Below are 25,322 nucleotides of genomic sequence, written 5' to 3' on the forward strand. Positions count from 1 at the left end.
TGAATTCTGACCCTTGAATCACAAGGCTGTTTCTCCAACAACCAAACCCCATCTACAGGGACTTTCCAAAAAGTCAGCTCATTAGCATAAACCCAGACGTGGCTGAAAGGAGCTTGTCATGAATAAAGAAGACACCTTTATCTCTGTTCTCACTTAGGAAATTCGTTTTAAGAGCTCTGTGCCAGGAAGGACAACAGAGTACAAATATATATATTCTTATTATATAAACCACTGTATCTCATTGACTAACATGGAGGAAAAGGTCTATGCCTTTGTAGCGCAAACAAAGATAAACCGAGTCAAATAACCTGTGAGTTTCCGTCCGTATCAAAGCTGCAGATAAGAACGCTGGATGGCACCAAGCTCACGGCAAGGCTGGCCTTCTCACACGGGGATGGGGACGGTGGCCTGCGTGACAGGTAAACATCGGCGCACACTTTCTGGAAGGTGATTTGGCAATATGCATGCAAAGCCCCTAAAACTCGTCCTCTTTTTTGGCCGGGCAATTCCACTTAGGAGTTTATATGAAAGCAGCAATGAGAGCTGCAGTCAGTAGTTTATATACAGGAATGTTCACCACAGCATTTGGCAAAGAATGGGAGCAACCTGAATGCCCACCATTGGGATTCAACTGTGACGGGTCAAGGCGGTGAGACTCCGCAGGCGTTAGAGAAGCCAGGCTAAAATCATACCACTAGAGTATGACTGCACGAAAGAGACTTAGGGAACATTCTAAAATGTTGCTGCGTCTGTCTCCGGGTGGTGGCATTGTGCATGATCGTTCTCCTTTCGCATGAAAGATACTTCCAGAATTATGTGTTGCATTTGTGTAAACGTGAAGTGCAGAAGGCAAACACACATGAGCTCCATGATTAGGTAAGATGAGGCAGGCGTCCTCTGTCATGAACACCGAGAAGGGGGATTATGGGCAGAATCCAAAGAGATGGTCTTATGAGCGGATTCTCAGGTCTTGGGGCTTGGAGAGAGACAGAGTGTGGGAAGAAGATACTGAAAAATGCGCCTCAGTTGTCACGAGTTTAGAAGGAAAGAAGGAATCACATGATGTATGTTTTCCTTCCCAAAGGAGCCTTTGACTTTGCAAAGGTATAAGGAAGAGGTATAATGAAAGTTATTAGGGAAACAGTCTCTATTAAAGAGACATTTTTTTTAATGTTTTATTTCTGAGAGAGAGAAAAAGCATGAGTAGGGGAGGGTCAGAGAGAGAGGGAAACACAGAATCTGAAACAGGCTCCAGGCTCTGAGCTGTCAGCACAGCCCGACACAGGGCTCGAACCCACGAACCGTGAGATCATGACCTGAGCCGAAGTCGGTCGCTTAACCGACTGAGCCGCCCAAGTGCCCCTTAAAGAAACTATTTTAAGAGCAGCACTTGCGGGTGAGAGAAGCACTGTAGTCTAAGAACAGAGGCTGTGAATGTCTTCGACCCTGTTAAATGCTGAGTCAAGAACACAGGTCTCTCTGCTAATCTCCCCTCGCGGTGTGTACTTGAAGGCTTCAGAGGGTTTCTGTCACTTTGAGTAATAGTTTAGCCACCTCGAGTCCGCAATCTGCTCTTTTCTGGCTGCGATATTCGGATGGGCCACCTCTCGGGCCATAAACACCTATTTGCACGGACTGCGTGCAACACCCTGCCGCCAGGTTACCCCTGGGGGCTTCTAACAGGGCACACTGGCATTGCCCCCGCCACTTAGGGGACCGGAGCCCCCCAGGATGATGCTGGCGGGAGGCGAGGGAAGGAGGGCAGAGCGGCCGGGCTAGGCCACTGCCGTGGGGGCGCGGGGGGGGGAGGGTGCAGACACTGACGGGCGGTCACGGCCCCGCTAGTGTGAGCGGCCCGAGCACAGCTGCACCCGGAGAGAGGCCAGCCCAGCCCCGTGCAGGGCAGGTACTTACGAGCAGGACTCGCAGACACACTCGTGAAAAGGCCGGGCCGGGAGTCAGGTGTGGCCGATTCTCCTTTCTCGCCGGCTTCCTGCCGTCAGGCCCCGAGGAGGCCGTGGAGCCGGCCTTCCCCCCCTGCCCGAGTAAACAGCTCGCCGAGCGCCGGGACACTGCTGCGGACTGCTGTCACATCAGCTGATTTCACTTTCATTTCCTCACTTGCCGGTGGCTCGTGACTTTTCAGAAAAAAGGAACGTAAACAACGCTGTTGTTCATCAGGTTCACCAGGTCGCAGACTTTACCCACGCCTGGGCCGCCCGGCCGCTTGAGAGAGAGCCAGGTAAGGGTCCCGACGGTGCCACACGACACGTCCACGAAGGCAACGGCCCGGGACGCTCTCAGAGCTCCCAGGGATTGAGACTCCCAGTAAACACCACCTAGAATTTTATTCAGAAGGGACCATTAAGATCATCTGGTCCAAGATCCCGGACCCGGGTCACCCCCTGGGGAAGCACGTATGCCCCGTGTCCCCTCCTTTTCAGGAATTTTCAGGCTTTGTGGGATGACTGGGCTTTTCTGGACACGAAACCTCACCAGGGATGTTTGGGCCGGTGCTGGAGCAGCGGGGACCTCTCTTCCTTCAAAATAAGAGCGGAACAAGCTTTTATTTTGTAATCACAGGGGCTCCAGGCCAGAGTTTAAAAATTGCTTCTTTTGCCCACATGACCAGCTGGGAATTCCAGTGTGGAGTCAGGCTGGTGAAGTCCGTAGAAGCTGCCCTAGCAACGNCAAACCCTAGAAAGACGAGGTGTGATGGAAAGGAAGAAGAGAGACTTTGGGGTCAAGGCTCCCAACTACAGATGAGCAAACTATTTAGCCAAGCTGAGCAGGAGATTCTCACCTGTGAAATGGAAGCGGCCCGACTTTGCATGGCTGTTGTGGGAACGGGAGAGACAGTGTGTAAGTGAGCACATAATGAGGGCAGCTGTTACTAATTTTTTTTTTTTTTTGCAAATGTTTATTTGAGAGAGAGACTGCAAGAGTGCGAGCAGGGGAGGGGCCGAGAGAGAACCCCAAGCCGGCTGACAGCCCCAACACGGGGCTTGATCTCACAAAGTGTGAGATGACGTGAACTGAAATCAGAGTCAGCTGTGGAACCGATCCCCCCNAAACATTAAAAAAAATTTAAAAACAGGATTGCTAAATATGGAGTATAACCTTCTAGGTAATGCCTGCAAGGCAGAGAAAAAAAATGAACCTTTTGGTACTGAATACAAAATAGTTACTCTGAAAATTAAACACCGGTGAGTAAAGTGATGTACTAGAACAGGGAGAAACCTACATTTATACACTTAGAAGTTACAATGCACATAGTTTTAAGAGGGCCGAACAGTTCTTCAAAGTTTGTTGTGAAAAGCAGCAACCACATTCTCCCCTCTCCAGAGCCAAGCGCTTTCACCTGGGTAAGCAGATTCTTCAGGTATTTACCCAGCTCTCAAAATAACCTGCTTGTCTCTGTACTTTCTAGTTTTTCAGTTTCAGGCGTCACCTGCTGACACTCAGCTGAGAAAGATGAAGGTTTAGCTTTCTTCTCCTTGGTTCTGTGTGCACAAGCAGGAGTCTTCTCTTCCTCCTCCTTCCAAGCTGGTTATATTCAGAGTTTGCTTAAATCCATATCCAGCATCTGCAATATCGTAACTATGTAAATGTCACACACAGTAGTGGAGTCGTGTGGAAAACTGATTTTTCCCCCCTTCCCTGCCTAGTTGTTAGTCTTCCCTGGAGATAATAATTGCCTTAATTCTGTCTGCTTGGATTTCTATGTACTTAACACCAGTGCAACCCTCAAAACTTCAGTCTTTTTTCAAGAAATGTGTATGAGTGGTGCTTGACCTCTTCCCGAGAAAGGCTCCCCCAGTACCCTTGAACCTGACGCCCAGCTGTCCCCCTGGAAGGGCCCTCCCCACCATCTCAGGATCCCCTCTGCCTCTGTCCTGTGCTCCTGTTGCCGGTATCAAAGGCTTTTATCGATTTAGTCTTTATCCTACCCTTACACTTGATCAATCAAAGGTCGATGGAGTACAGAGTTTTAGGTGAAAATTATTTGCCTTTATAATCTTGAAAGCTTTCTTCCATCCCGTCTGGCCTTCCTGTTATTTTTGAGAGTGTAAAGCTGTTCTGTTTTACAGCTTCCCACATCATCTCCTTTCCTCTTCGCAATCTTGCAGCCTTGTCTTAAACAAAAATGATGATGGGGCACCTGGGTGGCTCAGTCAGTTAAGTGTCCGACTTCGGCTCAGGTCATGATCTCACGATTCGTGGGTTTGAGCCCCGCGTCGGGCTCTGTGCTGACAGCTGAGAGCCTGGAGCCTGCTTCGGACTCTGTATCTCCCTCTCTCTCTGACCCTCCCCTGTTCATGCTCTCTCTCTGTCTCATTAAAAACATTAAAGTAAAAAAACAAAACAAAACAAAAATGATGGGGAAAAGACACAAATGATTTTTGTGGGATTTTGAGAAGGAACAAAATTAAATGTGCCCAAGGGCGCCTGGGTGGCTCACTCGGTTAAGGTTAAGCGTCTGACTTCAGCCTCAGGTCATGATCTCACTGTTCATGGGTTCGAGGCTGCCCTTGCGCTCCCTGCTGTCAGTGCCAAGCTTGCCCGGAATCCTCTCTCCCCCTCTCTCTCTGCCCGTCTCCCTCTCTTGGTCTCTCCCTCTTTGTCTCCCAAAAATAAATAATAAAAAAAATTAAATGTGCCCAGCTTGCCATTTTTAACTGGAAGTGTAATTTTTTTACGCCTCGAGGCTTCCCAGCGGCTGTCTCGAGGGCTCCCCCTGGCGGCACAGCGGCCTCTGGGCCGGCTTGCCGCTCGCATCAAGCTCTGAGCCTCCCCATCGCTTCGCACCCGAATCTCCGGGTTTTGACGGCACCCTCGGCCCGGGTGCGAACTCTGGCCACACACTGTTCACACCCATCAGCTGACTTGGGTGGCGGTGTGGGGCGGGGGGAACTCAGAGCTCCCCGTTCTCAGGGCGTCTCCTCCTAGGGCGAAATACTGGAGGCGGCGGCGGCCTCTCCTAGCGACACCTCTGCTGGCGGAGCGCGCTGCGCGGGGCAGGCCCTCGGGTTTTCAGCTCGCTTCTCTCCGCCCTGCGCGGGCAAAGGTGAGCAGGGCGCTAGCTTTCTTGGCCCCCTCGCTGGGCGGAGGGCGGGCGGAGTCTGCAACACGGAGGGCGGGACGTGCCCCTCCCGGGGACCCGCCGCAGCCCTGGACTGGGAGCTGGGGGCGCGAGACCCCCGTGGCCTTGGCCACCTGCTCTGGGAGAGGGGAGCTTCCCCCCTGCTGTACTGCTGGGGAGGGAGCGGGAGGCATGGCTCAGGCCTGAGACTTTAATACATGTTCTGGAATGAATGTTTCCCCATCTGTTTGTTGTGTGTCCTCAGGATGATTTCCTGAGACTTCAGAGGAGGGTTTTTGTTGTTGTTTTGAAGTTTTACTAGATGTGTGTTCTCACGGGGGGGGGGCGGCGTAGATGGAGAAGGTTCACGGGCTGCTGTTCTAGAACTATCTCTCTGCCCCTTAATTGTTTTCTAAAGGGAAAAGTTTTGGCTGAGTAAAATCTAAGGACATTTAAGCATTGAAGAATACATGAACAAATCTGAAATGACAAATTTCAGAAAATTACAAAATAAGAAACGGCTGTAACACGCAAATCCCTGAATCTATCTTTAGAACTTAACTGATAAAAATACCCATAGATTTGACTCTGGTGCCTGTTGTTTAGGTTTTTTTTCATTTTGTTAAAACTAATAATATCAATAAAAGCTTATTGAGGTAAATATTAAACTTTTACAAGTTTCTAATAGTATATTGAAAGAGTCTGTGTTTCCCTCCAAATATCTTGCCTGGTTTTGTAAAAATGTCAGTGATGGTTTAAATAATAGTAAAAATGGAATATTTATGTCTTTTCATCGCAGGGGACACAATGAAATGGAAATAATGTGTCATAACGAACCTAAACAGGTCTATGTTTATTTACTTAATTCTTTGTAAACATTATTTATTTTGAGAGAGACAGACTACGCTGGGGAGGGGCAGAGAGAGAGAGGGAGCCTCTGAAGCAGGCTCTACTGTCAGCGCAGAGCCCCATGTGGGACTTGAACTCATGACCTGAGCTGAAATCAAGAATTGGATGCTTAAACAACTGAGCTATGTAGGTGCCCCCAAACCCATCTATATTTAAAAAAGCTTTGAGTTATAATTCTATCAAACATCAATAAGAGCAAACAAGAATCAAATAGCAACAATGAAAGTGTTCAATAGAGGTCAATCTAAATTGCTTTTTGTATGACTTGTTTTTTCCAGTTTTACTACAGTTGACAAATAAAAATTGCAGATAGAGTGTACATGATAATTAAATATACATACACACTGTACAGTGATTACCACAATCAGGTTAATTAATATAGCCATCACTTCACTTCCTTTTTTTTGGTGGTGATAACACTTGAGATCTACTCTCTTAAGCAAACTGACAGATGAATGAAGAAAATGCGATTATACATTATGTAATCCACATCCTTACATATAGTGGGATATCGCACAGCCAGGAGAAAGAAATCCTGCTATTGGCAACAACATGGGTGAAACTGGAGCGCATTATACTAAGTGAAATAAACCTGACACAGCCAAGTACTGCATGATCTCACTCACATATGGACTCTTAAAGAAAAAAAATCGAATCTACAGTAATGTAGAATATAGTTGAGTTTATCAGAGGCTGGGTTGATGGGTAAGAGGGGAGATCTTTGATCCAAAAGTACAGCCTTTCAGTTTAGAAGATGAATCTGGAACTCTGCTGTACAGCATGAAGAGAGTTAATAACTGTGTATCGTGGGCTTGAATCTAAATTACCTTTGAGGAGACAAAACCCCCCGAGGCCCTGCGGTGGGTGGATGCGGATGTTCAGGGTCGGCTGCACTGACCTTTGAATTGCACCTGCATGTGAGCCTGGGTCCCTGTGACGTAACTGTCCTCTTTTCCCTAAAAGGGGGACTGCTGTCATCCGGGTGCTGGTCTCTGAAGAGAGCAGGTGAACCTCGCTCTCAGCGCGGTTTCAGTCAGAGACTTTATGGGCTCCTTTCTCATTTACAGCCTGTGTCGTGCATGGGTGATACTTTCAAGGTGTTTGTTCGGGCTTTCAGTCCCCACACTTTTCATTCCTCATCTTGGAAAGCAGGCTTAGGCTTTGCTATTGATGACTGTTTTCATCCAAGCCATCCATTATTTCCCTCTGAAGTTGTCCTACATCTTTTCCTGAGATGTTTTTAGCACTCGTTAGCTGGGACTGGATGGGTTTCAGTCCCTCTTGGACTGATCATGTCTGTTGCTAAATTGTGATGAGCCATTATCGCACAATAACATGATGGGGAGGTTTCTTTTTGATTGTTTTTTCAGAGGTCTACTGTGTCCTCAAGTGGTGAGGTCAAGCCGGCCACACTTCTCTCCTGTGCTGCCAAACAGAGTTTGTACCTTCAGAGGACTGGCCTCCACAAGAGGTGGCCTGAGAGATCCATACGCTTGTATAAACTCATTTTAATCTTTTCACTGATGTAACAACCTTCTTAAACCAGGACAGAAGAGCGTTTGGCTCTCTCTGTATTCCTCCTTAAAGTATGTTGGCTTCTTATTAAAAAGTGAGAAATCATAGCAGCATATACTGAAGGGAACCCCAAAGAGCTTTGCCCCAGCAGTCAGATACTTCCACCAGAGCACTGCTCTAGGACCCAAATGGGAAGATATTTTCGTGGCAGTCCCAAGGCCCTGAAGCTTGGTTGCTGGCTGCTGGTGTCTGGGGGACCACAGCTGTCTGTGGACTGTTCTCTTGTTCTTTTCTTCTTTTTTGGAGAGTGTGAGTGGGGGAGAGGGGCAGAGGAGGGGAGAATCTTAAGCAGGCTCCATGCCCAGTGCGGAGCTCGATGCGGGGCTTGATCCCACGACCCTGGGGTCATGACCTGAGGCGAAAATCAAGAATTGGACGCTCTCCTGACTGAGTCTCCCAGGGGCCCCTGGAGTGTTCTATTTCTAAAACCAACTGATGCCTGGCCACCCAGGCCAGACTACCAGTAGGGAGGGCAAGGGAGACCTGGTTGAATAAAACATTATGCCCTCGTAAAACAAAGTACACCCTAACTTCGTTCACGGCCGCACGCGCAGAAAGCGTGTTTCTCTTGTGCTGATTGCAGGCAGAGCAGACTAGCCCATGAACTTTGGCCCCTCCTGACACTACGCAAAACCTAGAGGGTTAATGCAGTGTCACGCCATGCCCTACGTTCTCTGCGCGCCAGCGCTGTCAGGGCACAAAGGGGAGGCGCGCCCACGTTCTGGGGTGAGCCTCCAGGGTTCGTTTCCTTCCGCAGCCCTGAAGGCAGACCCTACTTATCGAGGTGACAGGCATCTCCCTTCCCTGTAGGCTTGCTTGAGCCTGTGTCTGGTCAGTGCAGACAAGCCGGGTCAGAGAAACGAGGGGCCTCGCCAGAGGCGTTGCGTCGCCGGTAAGAACTCAGGAGACATGAAGGAGAACTGTTGATGTCTTAACGTGTCATGTGTTTTCAGTGGAACCTTGCTGTTGTTCAAGTGCCCTTAGCGAGGTGACTCATCGACCCAGGCCCCTTCCATCATGTGGCCCTGCCACCATCAGCACAGTCATCTTCAGAACTGTGGTTACCCCTGTGGAGGCAGTACGTCTTCCTATCAGCTGAATTTGCTCTCTTTTGTGCCTTTAGACAAAATCTCACTGTCCCAGTAACTGTCTAGCAGATTCAGGCCCAGAGCCTCTTTTGTCCATACCCAGGACTCTGCTGCGAGCAGTTCTCGCCACACAGCCTTTATTCATAGGAAAGGGAACAATCAGCAGAGGCTGATCTAGAAATCCTGCAGGGTTGGCTCACCTACGAGTGAAGAATCCCCACCTATGAGTGGAGAATAGAGGCTCTTACAGGGCTGGGNGGAGGTTGAAGATGGCCCATGTTTGGTAGAGTGATAACTGTTAACGAGAAATCACAAATTAAGAGTTTAGAACATGTTTCTGAAAGTAAAGAATTCAGCCACAGTACAGAAGATACTGGTTATGGAAAAAATTACTTAAGCCAACCCCTTTTATATGCAGAAATGGTGTTCAGCCATCTGGGATAAAAATGAAATATAACTTTTATTTGGTGGAGGTGGCAGAGCACTCTTATTTTTTTTTAAATGTTGAGAAAGAGAGCGTGAGCGCATGCATGTACTAGTGGGGAGGGGCAGAGAGAGGAGGAGAGACAGAATCCCAACGTGGGGCTTGATCTCACAAACCATGAGATCATAACCTGAGCCAAACGTTTAACTGACTGAGCCACCCAGGCGCGCTCTGATCATTCTTCTCTTAAAGCCTCATTTTAACAGAACAATTTAATGGTGTCAGGATGAAGCCCCAGACTTAGTGTGTCTTTTGTTTCATCCGATAAAGCTTCTGCCTGAGTCAGTGGCGTCAGCAGCATCCCGAGAACCCTGGCTCCCCAGGCCGCGCCTGGGGAGCCAAACACAATACAGGACCTGGGGCACGTTTATCATGGAGGATGGGGTCACAGTAGAGACACTCAGACACATTCAGCCCTCTTTTCATAGTAGCCTCAATTTTTAAGGGTTTTTTTTTTTTCCTTTTTTTGATGGGCCAAGAATTCCAGGTTGTCTATTTTCTTTCATTTCCTTAAAAGTGCAATTCCATTTTCTTCTGGCTTCAATAGTTTCCGTAAAGAAACCAAATATAATTCTCCTAGTTTTTCACTTGAAGGGAACATGGCTTTCCTCCACCCTCTGGATACCATCACAATGTTTCCTTTATCTTTGGTTTTTACCAGTTTGCCTATGATGCGTGTAAGTATGGTTTTCCTCATATTTCTCCATAATTTCCCATATTATCCTCTTTAGCCTCAGCTCTGCTGAGCTTCCCTTTGGCAGATTTCTTCAAATATTGCTTTTCTAATTCTCTTCTCTTTCTGGAACTCAGTTACACATGTTAAAACTTAGAGACTGTATACACCAAATCTCTCTTACCCTCTCTCTTCTGGTGTTTTCTTTAATTAAAAATTTTTTAATTTATTTGTATAAGATGCATTCTGAATAGGTCTTGTTGATGAGTCCTAAAACTGATTTGATCTTCTGCTGTTAAACCAACGTAATGAGTTATTAATTTCATATATTTTGAGGTTCTAGAATGTCAATTTCTTTCTTAAGGCCTAATTCTGAGCTGAAATGCTCCATATTTTCACTGATTTTGTTCACCTTTTCCTGTATGATTTTTAAAGGATCATTTTGAAGTCTTTTCTGTTAACTCCATTTACTGGATTATCTCTGCTTCTGTTGTCTACTTTCCTGACTATTGGTCACTTTTTCTTTCTTAATGTCTCCTAGTTTTTAATTACATGTTAGACATGGTGTTGACACATTATAGAAGGGCTGGATTGTGTTACCTTCTTCTAAAGAATAGTTTTGTTGTGGAAGAATTTATATTACTAGTAGATTATCTCTATCTTGTTGGGGTTTTATTTGAATGTTAGAATGTTCTATTCCAGTTTTGTCTTTAGTCCTAGGATGTAGCCCTTGTTCCTATGCATGGCCTTTATTCGCAGGGCATGATTTTTCTGGTGTTTCAATTCAATTTTTTAAATGTTTTATTTGAGAGAGAGACAGAGACAGAGACAGACAGACAGACAGCATGAGCAGGGGAGGGTCAGAGAGAGAGGGAGATACAGAATCTGAAACAGGCCCCAGGCTTTGAGCTAGCTGTCAGCACAGAGCCCGACGTGGGGCTCGAACTCACAAACTGTGAAATCATGACCTGAGCTGAAGTCGGACGCTTAACCGACTGAGCCACCCAGGAGCCCCTGGGGTTTCAATTCAATGTTGGGGATTTTCACCAAGGTTTCTATACTCTGGTTGAGTTGGAACTCTAGTGTCTTCTCAGGACTCTTTTCTACTTTGCTTACCATACTCTTGCTTTTACGTAGTCGTTTTAGGATATGGTCAAAGACCTGGGGAGACCTTCTACATCGATTTTGGGGCCTATTTTTCTGTGGTTTTTTCTTCTTCTTCAGCACCCTGCCTCCAAATGTCAGCTATTGCACCGGATTCAAACTCTGATCTCTACTTCTTCTGGCCAGTAAGACTGTTGGGTTCTACTTGTCTGAACCACGGTTTAGAAAATGCCTCTGAGGGAGAAAGTAGGAGTGAATGTGGGGTTTATCCCATATACTCCTTCTCACAAGCATTGTAATCCTGTGCGATTCACCACATATTGTCTGAAATCAATTATTTCATATAGATGGTCTGGTTTTAGTTTATAGAGGGTGGGTTAATGCATTACCAGCTATTCTGTAATGGATGGAACTGGACACCTTCATTCATTTTTATAAATAAAAAGCAATATAAGTATTTAAGGTTCTTCCATGTCTTTTCATGGCTTGATAGCTCATTTCTTCTTAGTGCTAACTAATTCATTGGCTGGGTGTACCATAGTTTATTTACTATCCAATTACTAAAGGACATCTTGGTTTCTTTCAAGTTTTGGCACTTATGAATGAAACTGCTATTAATATCTGTGTGAAGGTTTTTGTGTGGAGTTTCAACTCCTTTAGGTGAATACCAGGGAGTATGATTATATAAATATGTTTAGTTGTGTAAGAAACTGCCAAACTGTCTTTCAAAGTGGCTGTACTATTTTTCATTCCACACACTGTTAGGAAGTATTCTCTCTGCTTCTGTCTTTTGTTAGAGATTGTAGAGATTTGGTGTAATTTCTTAACATTTTTGTAGAATTCATCAATCAACCCAAACTGGTCCTGGTGATTTCTATTTTGGCAACTTATTTATTAATTCCTTTTCTTTAATTGATACAGGCCTTTTCAGCTAGTCTATTTCTTCTTGTGCATTCTGGCAGACTGTGTCTTTCAGAGAATTGGTCTATTTCTATAGGTTATCCAATTTGTGGGCAGAGAATTGTTCATAATATTCTTGTATTAACCTTTTAATGTCTATGGGATCAGTACTGGTGGTCCCTCTTTCATTTCTGATATTAGTAATTTGTGTCTTTTTTCCTAATTATTGTTGCTAGTGGTTTATAAATTTCATTGACAACGGAATATTATTTAGCATTCTAACAAACTGGCTGTTAAATCATGAAAAGACATGATAGAATTTATATGCATATTCCTAAGTGAAAGAAGCCAATCTAAAAAGGCCACATACTATATAATTCCAACTATGTGATATTCTGGAAAAGGTTAAATTATAGTGACTGTAAAAAGATGAGTTGTTGCCAGGGGTTAGTGGGGAGAGAAGGATGAATAAGCAGAGAGAATATTTGGGGGCAGTGAAACTACTCTGTATGATACAGTAATTATGGATATACTTTATTAGACACTTGTTAAAACCCATAGAATATACAACACCCAGAGTAAAACCCTAAGGTAAACTATGAACTTTGGATGGTAATGATGTGTCAGTGTAGGTTCATCAGTTGTAACAAATGGTGGACAATGGGGATGATGGGGGGAGGGGCGCTATAGATGTGTGGGTGTCAAGAAGTTCATGGGAAATCTCTGTACTTCCTGCTCAGTATTGCTGTGAATGAACCATCTCTAAAAAATCAAAACAAAACTATTAAAACAAAAATAAAAACATAGTAGTTACGCTTTTAATATCCCAATGAGCTCTCCTTGAACCTTTGGCTATTGGAATTATTGTTGAGAGTAGACTACCCAACCTTAGATTTTCCGAGTTCGATCTTGCTACCATGAGCTAGGTTTGTAGCTTGTAATGTTTATGTACTTCACCTACCAGATCCTTATTCTGCTTGGCCTTCTCCTGTAATGGACACCATTGGTGACCTGTGACTCTTGTTTTCTCACTTATCACTTCCATCTTGACTTCTGTGCTGACATACCTGCTTCTCTGTAGTGTCCTCAAGGAATCCCACTGGTGTTCACTGTCTTGTGAGCGATAAACTGTGAGATGCTCCACTTTCCCATGAATGAATGAATGGCTGCTGAGGTACATGTGTCCCCTCTAAAGGAAACTGCACATCTGATCTTTTACATTTTTGCTACACTTTGAGAAGTAAAAGGACTATTGTGAACCATAATCAATGCATTTCACTGTCATTCTGTGACACACTGTTGCTCTGTGCACTTAACATCCTTTAATATATAGTATTTTAATTGTTGGAGGTGTACAACTTAGCACTTTACAATGCACTATCTTATTCTGTAGTTATTTTAGTCATGTATGTTTTATATGTAAATTATACAATAATCTTCTAGTGGGGAGAAATGTCTTTTCTATCATCGATGGTTTCTAGCACACTGAAGATATAACAGAAACCCAAGAAATGATATTTGCGGACTAATGCATGAAGGTGCCCTGTAAGGATGTTAAAGTCATAGCGTATGTCATTCCTTCCTTGAGTTTTAAGCGTAAGTTGTTTTGGGAGAATTCAAAAGTTCATAGATTTTTTTTCCACCTTGACAAGAATTAAATATAAGTAATTTTAAATTTTCTGTATTTTCTCTGCATTTCTTTTTAAATCTCGGAAAGATGTTCCCACTAAAGAAGAGAAGTTATGTAGACTTTGCAGTTTAGTCTATGCGTACGTGTATGGAAGGGGAGGGATAGAGATAGAGGGATGGGGAGGGCTTTCTCATTTTTCTTTTCCTTTTACTGTGTACGCGTATGTTATTTTTCATCCACAGTTTTCAGAGTAGCATTAAAGCTAAATTATTTGTCCCTGTGGAAATTCAGATGGAAAGTAGGTTGTCCATAATTCCTATTTGGTTGTTCATCCCTATTTTTAGTTAGATGTGGAGCTATTTGCTTAGAGTTTCACTCACTGGGTTCTTCAGTTTGAAGACTCTCTTTGTTGATACCTGCATCCTTCTCAAAACTTGAGAGAGCAGTCTCCCATTTGCTGCCGAGAAGTTTCAGGTCTTGAGTCTTTGTGGCCTTGACTCGAGAGTGTTTTTTCTTCTTCTTGGGCACTTTGAGAGGTGACAAACTCTGGGACACAGACTGGAGCCACTCTGAAGAGTTTACCACAAGCTTCCTTTGGCTTATAAACGAGGGATTTCGGGGTTGTGTCCAGGATGTGCTGTATCTCTTTATATTTTTGTAAGTAGCTGGCTTTAATCTAGGAAAGAAAGAAAGAATGTGAGTTTTTGTCCACACGTACGTACCCTCGATATTTGTAGTCCTTAGGTATTTGTGATAGTTTAAGTCATGTTTTTAAATCCTTTGGTGAATTTATCTTCTCTTAAAACTTTCACCATTGTTTCTATGATCTAGGTCTTCATTTCTGGTCATGAGTTTTCAGAAGTCCTCCATTCCCGTGCTTCTGAATGCCTGGAGGATGTATTTACTGAGATGCCTGCCCTGACCCAGGCTTCCTGATATAATGGCCCCTCTGGGCCTCAGTGCCTTAACTATACATCTAGTTAAAATACATGTTCTCTAAAACTCCACTTTTCTCTAAAAATTGACTTGTTTATTCTATTAGAATGTACTCAGTATACAGCTATAGGTTTGGGTTCTTTTTTCCTGTAGTCAGGAAAAAGATCAATGTGAGTCCCAAATAGGGACGCTGCATCTATTTCATCTTCCCAGAAGTGAAAAACCTCTCTAATCACGTTTTGATCTATATAATCTTTCTCAAGAATTTTTATCTTTACTAGATCGAATGTCAAACATGAGGTTTATTCTTCAATATCTGACTTCTGACCAATGTTTGACCAGATATAAAGTGAGAGATGTAAATCATCTTGCTAATATAATAGACTCCATTCATTTTGGATAAGAACCGAGCAGACAACTCAAGTTCGAGCCCTACATTTAGATGTTACATTCTTTAGTATGATAATTCTGCCATAAAATACATTAAGTAGTCTCTCTCTAGTCCAGACTTGGATAGATGTCTAAAATGGTTCAACAGAGGTGTGATTTTCTCATTTTTGGTTTAGTACCACTTATTCTGGGTGATGGTATGTGTGCTGAGCTGTATATAAGAAACAGAAAGGCAGCCATAAAGAAATCAGTTAAAAGAACAAAAAATACTTTGTATTTAATTATTATAAAAATAATTTAAATATACAGTGAATTCATCTGTTAAGAATGAATTGCTTGCTACTTTCCTACTTTTTCTTATATCCATGTATACCTACACTAGATACTTTGGGAAGTGTCCACCCCAGGCACAATTTGCCCTTTTCTGGGGATTGCCTCTTGGTCCCCAAGGGTAGGCCTTCCATCAGCCATATTTGTAACTGTCTGATCTGTCACCCACTGGTATGGTTGCCAATCAGATTCTCTTCCTCTATACTTTAGAACTGGCAATGAGAGACAGTGCATCTTGTAAGTTAAAGTGCTCTAGGATGCAAATTTGGGAGGGTAAGAGGTATGAAAACATTTTTGTAGAGCAAGAAAAGTGGAGACTGAAGACAGATAAAGAGCCCCGGTAGCTTTCCATTCCCTAGTGTCAGTCCTTGTCTGAGACCTGGCTGAATTCTCTCTTCCCTTTATTTCCATAAATAGTCTCGGATTTTCTCAGAGTTCTTCCCTCCTACCCTACCTTATGCTTTTTGATTATGCTAGCTTAAATTGGTTTCTGTTATTTGCAACCAAAAAGTTCTTAATTAATACAACCTACTATATATCTACTCTTCTAGACTCAGGGCTAATCTATACTAAGTACATTTCTAGGTTCAAAGGATGTAAGAACTCTCTCATGAAAATAATGATTGAAAATCAAGCTATGTCTTAGTTGTCATCTTTGTCCAGGTCTGTTGTATTTTGTTATTAGTTTCCTGATTTTTTAGTTGCTGATATTATCATATGTGATTGATCCCTTGTATGCTGTTTCGTGCATATTAACTGATCTCTTAGATAGAATTTCTGTTAGGCACTGCCTTCCCCAACATGACTGCTATCCCATCTGACTAGAAACTGTCACCAACTGCCAATTTTTTGGCAATTTTTTTGGACTTTGTTGATTATATAATAAACAAATAGGCATTAATCAAAATTTAGGAAAAGAAAGCATAAAGAGTACTATCATTCTCTGCCAATATTTTAACTATCCAGAGATAATCATTGTTGGGACTATGTGCTCCCAGAGATTTTTCTGGGTATCCATGTGTTTCAGTGTGTGTAATATGCACACATTAAATATATTTGCATAGTGCACAAATGCAGCTATACCAAAGCTGTCCGGTAGCTCTTATTCATGTATGCATTGTGAACATTATCCCATGTTAATTAATATGTTTATTTTATGGATATAATTTAAGCAATCTTCTATTGTTGAACATTCAGAAACCTCTTACCTACGTTTTTCCCCCCCCTTTTTCCCTAGTTTAATTTCTAAACGTGTAATTTTTTTAGTCAAAATGTAGGACATTGAGGATTTTTCATTTATATTGTTGGACTGCTTTCCTGAGCCTCTGTATCAGTTCATATTCCCATCACCAGTGAGTGAATTCTTCCACTGGGAGGCAAAGATGAACAGTATTTCATGATTGTTTTAATTTGCATTCCCTCAGTTTAAGTGAAATTAAACATTGTAAATATTCATTGGCCATTTTTTCCTTTTGTGAATTTCTGGTTCATAGGCTTTGCTCATTTTCCTATTGAAATATTCACAATTTTGTCACTGTGTAGGCGATCTGTGAATGTTAAGTATATTGATCTTCTGTTTTTCATTTATATTTTAAAAACTTTTTAAAATGTTTTTATTTTTGACATAGTCAGAGCATGAGTGGGGGAGGGGCAGAGAAAGGGAGACACAATCTGAAGCAGGCTCCAGGCTCTGAGCTGTCAGCACAGAGCCTGACGTAGGGCTCAAAGTCACGAGTCGTGAGATCATTACCTGAGCAGAAGCCAGACTCCCAACCGACTGAGCCACCCAGCAGCCCCATCATTTATATTTTAAAGAGAAATATCAATGTATAGTGATTACAGACTCTGAAAGCAGAATGTCTAAATGGGATAGCATTTCTGCTACTTGCTGGCTATGTGACCTTGGACAAATTACTTAACCTCTTTGTAGCTCAATTTCCTTATGTGTAGAATGTAAATATATGCATGCTTGTGGGTAAACATAGAATCGTATCTAGCACATAAAAGCACTTCACCCAGGCACCCCAATCTGGTCTCACCCTTTATGCTTTCCTCTGAATATCTATAAACTGAAGTAACTCAAGTTAATTTTTTCTAATTCTGGTTGCTTCCTAGATTATAGGACTTAACCACATTAGGGAAATCTGAAGTCAGGCTGTGATCACACTTTATTCATGGATACTTCACTCATAGATTCAAATTAATGAGTGATTTCATGCAAATAAGACAATCCAATAAGGCCTGATAAGCTACTCCCTTCCCAGTTCCAGTGTTTTCTGATGGCTTTGGGCTTTTGCTCCTTTGTCAAATGTGGTATAGCTGCTACCATTTTTAAGAGGGTAGGTTTGTTTCTTAGGGTAATGAGTTAATAAGCATTCCTTCCTTGCCAAAAATGTATTAAATAGCTGAGAATGACAAAATTGTATTAACTTACTGATATTGAATTTGGAAGTTGGTTCTTGGATTGAGTATCTGTTTTATCTGGGGGTTTTGCATATTTTTAGTGCTTTCCATGATAGGGAGCAAATACTGCAATAATTCTTGAGTTTGAGCTATTCTTTTATCCCTGTAGAGTCTTTTCTCATCATCTGTCCAATTTATGGCAGTCTTCTTGCTTTGGAAAGAAGTACATTCTTTCATTTTTCTTTTAAAGTTGTGACACAGATCTGTGGAGCAACCACAAAAATATGTATAAATGCACGAACTGAACTGACTCAACAATTATTTATTGAACATTATGTGTCAAGGATCTTCCTAAAGATTTATCCATTTGGAGCTTTACTTTACAGGGTCAGCAATGAGCAACTAAAAAGTAAAATATATGTCAGATGATAAAATTTATAGGTAAAATAAAGCTGGGGAGGGGAATAAAGAATTCTTAGGGAAGGGGCTTTTATTTTATTTTTTTTAAGGCATTCAGGGAAGGCCTCCCTGTGAAGCTGACATGGCAAAGGAGTTAGGGAGTGAGTCAAGCAGTGACCAGAGGGAAGAGCATTCGAGGCAAGAGATATAGTAAGTGCAAAGGCCCTGAGCTAGGTGCATGGCTGTGTGTTGAAGGATCACCAAGATGGCGTAAGTGGCTGAAGTAGATTGAACTAAGAGGGAAGAGATAAGACAGCAGCTCAGACAGGTAATTTGGACTCTGTTCACATGAGACCTCACAGGCCATTGTAAAGAGTTTGGTTTTACTAAGTATGAAATGGGGAGGCATTTTGAGGAGTGTCACAACCCAAGATTTGTTTTAACAAGATCCTGCTGTTTTATAATTCTATAAAGTAAGACCTTGGGTTGCGAGTAATTTGTTCTGCGAGTGTTCTGCAAGGTGGGCAAACATTTCTAGTAAATCTTAACTTGATAAACAAGCGATATCTTGCAATATGGATGGTAGGTGATGCCAAATGTCACATGATCACAACTGAGCCAATGGTTCTTGAAATTTGCTTTGACAAACGAGTGCCTTGGATTACAATCATGTTTCCAAAACAAATTATGCTCGCATACCAAGGTTTTACTGTATTTTGAGATTTTTCTAATGAATTCATGTGGGATGAGAGAGGAAAGGAATCAGTGGTGACTGCAAAGCTTCTCATCTTGGGAAAAGAAGGATGGAGATATGGGAAGAGCACATTAGAATCCCTTCTTTATTACATGATATGAAGGAATTATCATTTATTTTGTTCATTGTGACGATCAGTATAATTTTTTTAAAAAGTGCTCATCTCCCCTGTCCATTACTAAGGCTACTATTAAAGTAAACCCAGAAAATAAGTGTTGGTAAGGATGTGAAGAAATTAGAACCCTGGAGCACTATTGGTGGGACTGTAAAATGGTGAAGTCACTATGCAAAACAGAACGGTGGTTCCTCAAAAAATTGAAAATACAATTATTATATGATCCAGCAATTCTACATCTCGGTATATGCCCCAAAGAGTTGAAAGCAGGTTTCAAAGAGTTATTTGTATACCCAAGTTCATAGAAGCAGCATTATTCACAGTAGCCAAAAAGGTGGAAACAATCCATGTGTCCACTGATGGATGAATGGATAAAATGGTTTATTCCTATATTGTAATATCATTCAGCCTTAACAAGGAAGGGAACTTTGACACTTGCCACAACATAGATGAAACTTGAGGACATTACACTAAGTGAAATAAATGCTAAGTATTTGTCTTCCGAACACTTGATTACACTTACATTAAGGTGCCTAGAGCAGTCAAAGTCAGAAAGATTCAAAGTAGATACTTGCCAGGAGCTGAGAGGAGGGATGAACGGGGAGGTGCTTAACGGGTAGAGAGTTTCAGTTTTGCAAGATGAAAAGAATTTTGAGACTGTGTGCACAACCATGTGAATGAATTGAATTTTACACTTAAAAATGATTAAGATGGTAAATTTTATTTCATGTACATTTTAACAGAATTCTTAAAAAGTCACTATACTCAGGAAGAGAGATAAGGGATAGAAGGAAACCCTGAATAAAGCCTGAAGGACGACTAGTAGACATTTTAAAGGATGTGGCAGGATTACTTATAATGCTGAAGGTGGTATGTAGATAACAGAAGAAAAAGTAGAATACACTTAGACTAAAAGCAAGAAATAGGTTATGCTTTGTAAAAAAAAAAAAAAAGTTCAGTTAGAGATACACATTGAACTATATGGGCAAAATGATATGATTTGCTGAACTTGCTCTAAATGCTTCAGATACTCTAAATGCTCTAAATAGCACCAAAAAAAAAAAAAATAGATGAAAGACTAGCAGGATGCCCATAACTACTAAGGGCAGGTCATGAGCACTGGTGGATTCATTATTATATTCTCTCTACTTTTGTTTATGTTTGAATTTTTCACAGTTTGGCTTTTTACTTTTTTTAATGTTTTTTATTTTTTTTTAAATTTATTTCTGAGAGAGAGAGAGAGAAACAGTGTGAGCAGGGGAAGGTCAGAGAGAGAGGGAAATAAAGAATCTGAAATAGGGTCCAGGCTCTGAGCTGTCAGCACAGAGCCCAACACGGGGCTCGAACCCATGAACCGTGAGATCATGACCTGAGCTGAAGTCAGATGCTTAACCGACTGAGCCACCCAGGTGCCCCCACAGTTCGGCTTTTTAAAAACAGAATTGTCCATTATTAAAAATGAATGTTGCAGGGCACCTGGGTGGTGCAGTTGGTTAACTTCAGCTCAGGTCATGATCTCACCGTTCAGGGCAGAACAGAACCCGCTCAGATCCTGTTTCCCTCTCTCTCTGTCCCTCCCCTGCTTGTGCTCTCTCAAAAATAAACATTAAAAAAATTTAAAAGTGAATATTGCTATATTTTGAGAAAGTGAGAAAGAGGGTAGTAATTAGAATTATATCACCGAGGAAATTGAAGGGTATGAGTTCTAGGGCACCACTGATACCTGGGGGAGAAACATTTGGACTTCATTTTTTAAAATTTCAATATCCCCCCAAAGAGAGAGAATAGTATAAGAAACCCTCTTAAATCCATCACTCAGCTTCAAAAACTGGATTTTTTTTTTTTTTTTTTTTTTTTTTTTNACCAAGATTTAGAGTCCATCAGTGGCACCAGATGAAGTGTTTACAGGTAGGTAATAAATGCCTGCACTGGGAAATCATGTTCTGAGGAAACAGTAATGATGCCTGGAATGCCGTGACTTACTTCCGGCCACTGGGGGCCCAGCTAAAGAGAAGGCTGGATACTGCAAGAGAAGTGCGTGCGTTTGTGTTTACCAAATACAAAGAAATGACTTTGATATAAGAAACCTGTCTGCTAGGACTTAGGAATTTGCTCCTCCCCTACTCTCCTCAGTCAGCTGAATCTCTGTATTTGTACCACAGCTCATCAGTAAATCTGACCTCTTCCAGAACTGAAGCAGTCTGACTGGATCTCTCACTATTCTCTGACAGAATCCATCTCATTTCCCACTTGGTAAGTTCAGTAATTGGAAAGGACAGAATTCCTTCTGTAATAAATGGATAATGAAGCTAGGAATTAAGAAGAAAATGCATATATTGAAAAGAAAGGGGCAACAGAAAAGAATAAAAGATAAGTCCCGCTGAAATCAGTAAAAAAAAAAATTGTAGAGTTTTTATTAGTATGTCATGAAGATTCATGGGGACATATGCCTGTAAGATAATGTAATCAATAAGTGATGAGAATCTCAGCTCAGGAAAGGTTGAATGAGACTGAGAAACATAATTTTTAGTAGCTGTGGGGGAGGGACACTGAAAAAAACCCTCCCCTTTTTAACAAAATTCCATGAAAACTACCTGTCTCCTATCTCCCTTCTATTTTAAAATATACTTTAGATTTGTACCTCTGTCATTCTATTGAGATTTCTCTGATCAAGATCCTGAATAATCCCTCCATGTTGTAAAGCCCAACAGTAAATCCACCTCGCTTAGCAGAAGCATCAGACTTTGTTGATTTTTGCCTCCTCTTTGATACACTTGCTCACTTAGTGTCCAGGACACACATCTCTAGGTTCCCTCCCGGCCCACAGGGTGCTCAGTCTGCTGCTTTTGTTGGTGGTTTTCTTTTCCTGATCCATCAGAACTGGAATTCCTAAGGATTAGCTCCTTACCCCTCTTCTATTTCTGTCCTCACTTAGAAGTCTCATCCGGGTTCACACTCTCAAGTACTACCTTTATCTGAAAATTCCCCAGCGTACATCCCGCCCAGACCTCTTCCCTGAACTCCAGCCTCCCAGCCAACTGCTTATTCAGTGCCTGTTGTACTTCAGCGTCTGAAACGATTTCAAAACCAAGTCTAAACTGAATTGCTGCTCTGCCCTCAGTCTCTGCCATCTCAGCAGAGGACAAGTCCGCCCAGCTAGTTGCCCTGGAAACCCAAACCCTGGCAGTTCAACAGTTGTAAACAGCTGTGAAACCCGTCCCCACAATCAGGATCTAGAAAACGTCATCCCTAAAAGATTCCTTGTGCTCCTTTCCAGTCCATTCTTGCCTTCGTCTCCTTCTCTATCCTTTCCTCCTCCAGGAAACCCTCGTCTGCTTTTTTGCCTCTATAAGTTAGCCTGCATTTCATCCACATGAGATGTCATACAGCATTTACTTTTCTGTATCTATTTTCTTGTGCTCAGCAGATTTTGATTTTCAGATTTTGAGATTCATCCACGTGTGTATCAGTTCATTACTTTTTTATGCTATGGTATGGAAAAGGCACCAATAACAAGGAGGTACTGGGAATAAGGCAGTTAAGATTTTTCTCAAAGCTATATTAAACTGAAATAATGTTTTTCTATAATAGACTCATACAGAAATTACATAAGTATTTTTCAGAATCAGTAATAAAATGGCTATTAATCCTCTCTGTTTATAAAAGTTCTCATAATCCAAATTTCATAGGATTTATTCATGATAGAGTATAAACAACCTTTGTATTTATTAAAATCTGAAACAATTAAAAAATAACAACAACCACAACCCAAAACACCTCCAGTTGGCATCCTGGTCTTCTCAGTCCAGTTGGGAATTTGTGTGCTCACAGGACACTTGAAGGATGTCACTCTGAAACAGTTTCCATACACATCAGTGCTCTTGGGCTGAATTACTTCCTGGACTGACTTCTCACCAGTTTCTAACAATTGTCTTTGTTGGTCTTTGCTGTGCCTCTGAATCCTATTTTGGGAGCTGAAAGAAATTGGGTACTCGGATTTCAATGGCAACCATGAACTGTCTAATTAGAGTAACGTACTGCCGTGTTATATTTGTATATTACACCTCAGAGTATGGAAAGGATTCTTACAGCTATGGGCTCACTTGCGGATCTTACCAGTCCTATGATAGAGGCAGGGTGGCCGATGTTATCCCCATCTTACATCAGAAAGGGAATGTTAGGGGACCAGAATGGTTAAACTCTTAAGATCATGCAGCTAATAAGAGGGAAGGGCAGGTCTAGAATTTACATTTTGTAACTTAAATACTTTTTTTTTTTTTACTTTCTCCTATTTTGATATATCATTTGATTTCTTTCCATAGATATATTTTAAAAAATTGTTTTAGTTTGATCTAGATCCAAGTACAGGTATGCCTAAAGATGGTTTCTTACCTAGTTTTGTAGGTTTTGGGGGGAGGAGAGTCTACATATTTCTACAGAACCCATTATACTGAGTAGAAACCAAGTTCCTAGAAGAGCCAAGGAAGGAAGAAAGTGCAGACGGTGTCTCCTCTGTTGGACAAATTCAGTCCATCCTCAGATACTTACTATTCCACTGCTCAGGTTCTGGTTCGTGTCATTATTCCTAACTTGCCAAGGGCACTAGTGACATAATAATTCCTGGTTTAGACAAAATACAAAGTTTATCTGTGTTACCCCTGAATTCACTTTCTATTCTTTTTCCAGTTTTTAGACACTAGTATTAGATACCAGTATCATATATGGGGCCAGGGTTCCAATTGCTATTACAGATAGTAACACATTGTAAACTGCTGCATAATTATCTTATACCAGAAATACTTCTTTTCAGAAAGAGAAACTGAGATAATGCAATGAAAAATGCAGAAAATAAATGTCTAATTGTAGATTTTAAGGCATCCATTGGGGACAGTTTGGGAATACTGAAATCTCACGACCCTTCAAAATGCATCACGTAAGCGCTGCTATGGGCAACACTGGTCTAGTCATAGACACTATGGAGAATATAAGGGCACATCCATTAGGAATTGTTATAAAAAAGTTACTTTTACCTATTGCTTTAATTCAAAATCAAAATCATAGAAGCCAAGGAAGAGGAGTAAGGTAGTCAGAAGAAATCAAGTATAGTTCTCTTACCTCAAATATCTTTTTAGAAGCCAAGGAGCTCGTGTAGGCATATTCACTAAAAAAGAGAATAGACCATAAAATTAATTTATAAATGGAGATTCTTTAAAGATTAACAAAACTTGTTTTTACTTCTTGGCAATTACCTCATTCATACATTTAATGGCTAGCTTAACTGAGCTTATTTTCAATTAATCTGCCATTGTTTCATTCAGATATGAGGTATACCTGTACACATTTCCCCTAGAAGCCTTTAAATTGAACTCCTTCAAGACAACAGTAAACAGCAGAAATACCTATCCAATAATTGTCAAAGAGTTCAGAATTGAATATATATATTCAACATATATATGTACATATATACACGTTAAGATCTATGAAGGATGTCTGTCTACATGTACAGTAAAGTGACTAATTGTTTAGACAGCCAACTAGGACACAGCCATTCCAGATAAAATAAAAATAGTGTAATATGTAATAGGTAGCTATACATCACATGTATTAGGATTTTAACAAAATATAAAATAGGTACGTACAATTAATATTCTATATTTCCTTTTCTGTTACATAAACACTATTAAGCAAAAACAATAGGAGCAGTTAACAGTGGCAATGAGCAGTCATTTATAGAACTAAACAGTATGTGTGAGAATAATATAACAATATCTTTGTTTCTTTCTCTGATACAGATTTTAACTCCTTATTGTATATTTAAATTTTATAAGCCATATTATTATGTATTTTTTAAATAGTTGTCAAGTTGGTTACCATATAACACCCAGTGCTCATCCTCACAAGTGCCCTCCTCCATGTCCATCACCCCCCTTCCCCTCTCCCCCACCTCCATCAGCCCTCAGTTTGTTCTCAGCATTCAAGAGTCTCTCATGGTTTGCTTCCCTCCCTCTCCCCCCCATTTCCCGCCGCCTTCTCCCCCACGGTCCTCCATTAAGTTCCTCTTAATCCTCCTATACGTGCAAACATGGTATTTGTCCTTCTCTGCCTGACTTATTTCGCTCAGCATAACACCCTCAAGGTCCATCCATGTGGCTACACATGGCCNGGCTAATGGGATGGTGATGCCTCCTGTTTTGCTTTTCTTCTTCAATATTACTAGACTATTCGGGGTCTTTTGTGGTTCCACACAAATTTTAATAGTTCTAGTTTTGAGAAGTATGCTGATGCAATTTTGATTGGGATTGCATTGAAGGTGTAGATTGCTTTGGGTAGTAATGACATTTNTTTTTTTTTTTTTGCTGGGTCTCTGGCTTGGGAGTCAAAGTGATGCTGGCTTTAGAAAAAGAGTCCAGAAGTTTTCCTTCGATTTCCACTTTTTGGAATAGTTTGAGAAGAATCGGTATTAATTCTGTTTTAAATGTCTGGTAGAATTCCCCAGGGAAGCCATCAGGTCCAGGGCTCTTATTTGTTGGGAGATTTTTGATAACTGAT

General features: G+C 41.6%; 2 protein-coding genes and 1 long non-coding RNA gene across 10 annotated transcripts in view; 1 reads left to right on the forward strand and 2 right to left on the reverse strand.

Annotated features, from left to right (window-relative positions):
* The window catches only part of TMEM140 (transmembrane protein 140), an 11,933-nt gene extending 9,864 nt beyond the window's left edge, over positions 1–2,069 (reverse strand). The window contains exon 1 of one of the 2 annotated variants that reach the window (XM_077770697.1): positions 1,915–2,069. The gene's annotated coding sequence lies outside the window, so the exon portion shown is untranslated. The remainder of the gene's footprint in view (positions 1–1,914) is intronic. The other variant, XM_077770696.1, reaches the window with a different exon arrangement.
* A 111-nt stretch (positions 2,070–2,180) lies between these two features.
* The window catches only part of LOC144237022 (uncharacterized), a 69,220-nt gene continuing 46,078 nt past the window's right edge, over positions 2,181–25,322 (forward strand). For 3 of the 4 annotated variants that reach the window (XR_013336736.1, XR_013336734.1, XR_013336737.1), the window contains exons 1-3: positions 2,181–2,242; positions 4,951–5,068; positions 20,936–21,026. This is a non-coding gene — a long non-coding RNA (uncharacterized LOC144237022). Of the gene's footprint in view, positions 2,243–4,771; positions 5,069–20,935; positions 21,027–25,322 lie in introns of those variants that run through there. The other variant, XR_013336735.1, reaches the window with a different exon arrangement.
* The window catches only part of AGBL3 (AGBL carboxypeptidase 3), a 67,734-nt gene continuing 54,741 nt past the window's right edge, over positions 12,330–25,322 (reverse strand). For 3 of the 4 annotated variants that reach the window (XM_077770685.1, XM_077770684.1, XM_077770683.1), the window contains exons 16-19: positions 23,889–23,934; positions 22,551–22,747; positions 17,537–17,768; positions 12,330–14,122 (exon numbers count right to left, since the gene is read on the reverse strand). In XM_077770685.1, the coding sequence (XP_077626811.1) occupies positions 13,819–14,122; positions 17,537–17,768; positions 22,551–22,747; positions 23,889–23,934 (779 nt within the window). In that variant the 3' untranslated portion in view covers positions 12,330–13,818. Of the gene's footprint in view, positions 14,123–17,536; positions 17,769–20,953; positions 21,061–22,550; positions 22,748–23,888; positions 23,935–25,322 lie in introns of those variants that run through there. The other variant, XM_077770686.1, reaches the window with a different exon arrangement.

Source organism: Crocuta crocuta, unplaced genomic scaffold, assembly GCF_008692635.1.
Source record: "Crocuta crocuta isolate KB4526 unplaced genomic scaffold, BGI_CrCroc_1.0 scaffold266, whole genome shotgun sequence".
Classification (NCBI taxonomy): Eukaryota; Metazoa; Chordata; class Mammalia; order Carnivora; family Hyaenidae; genus Crocuta; species Crocuta crocuta.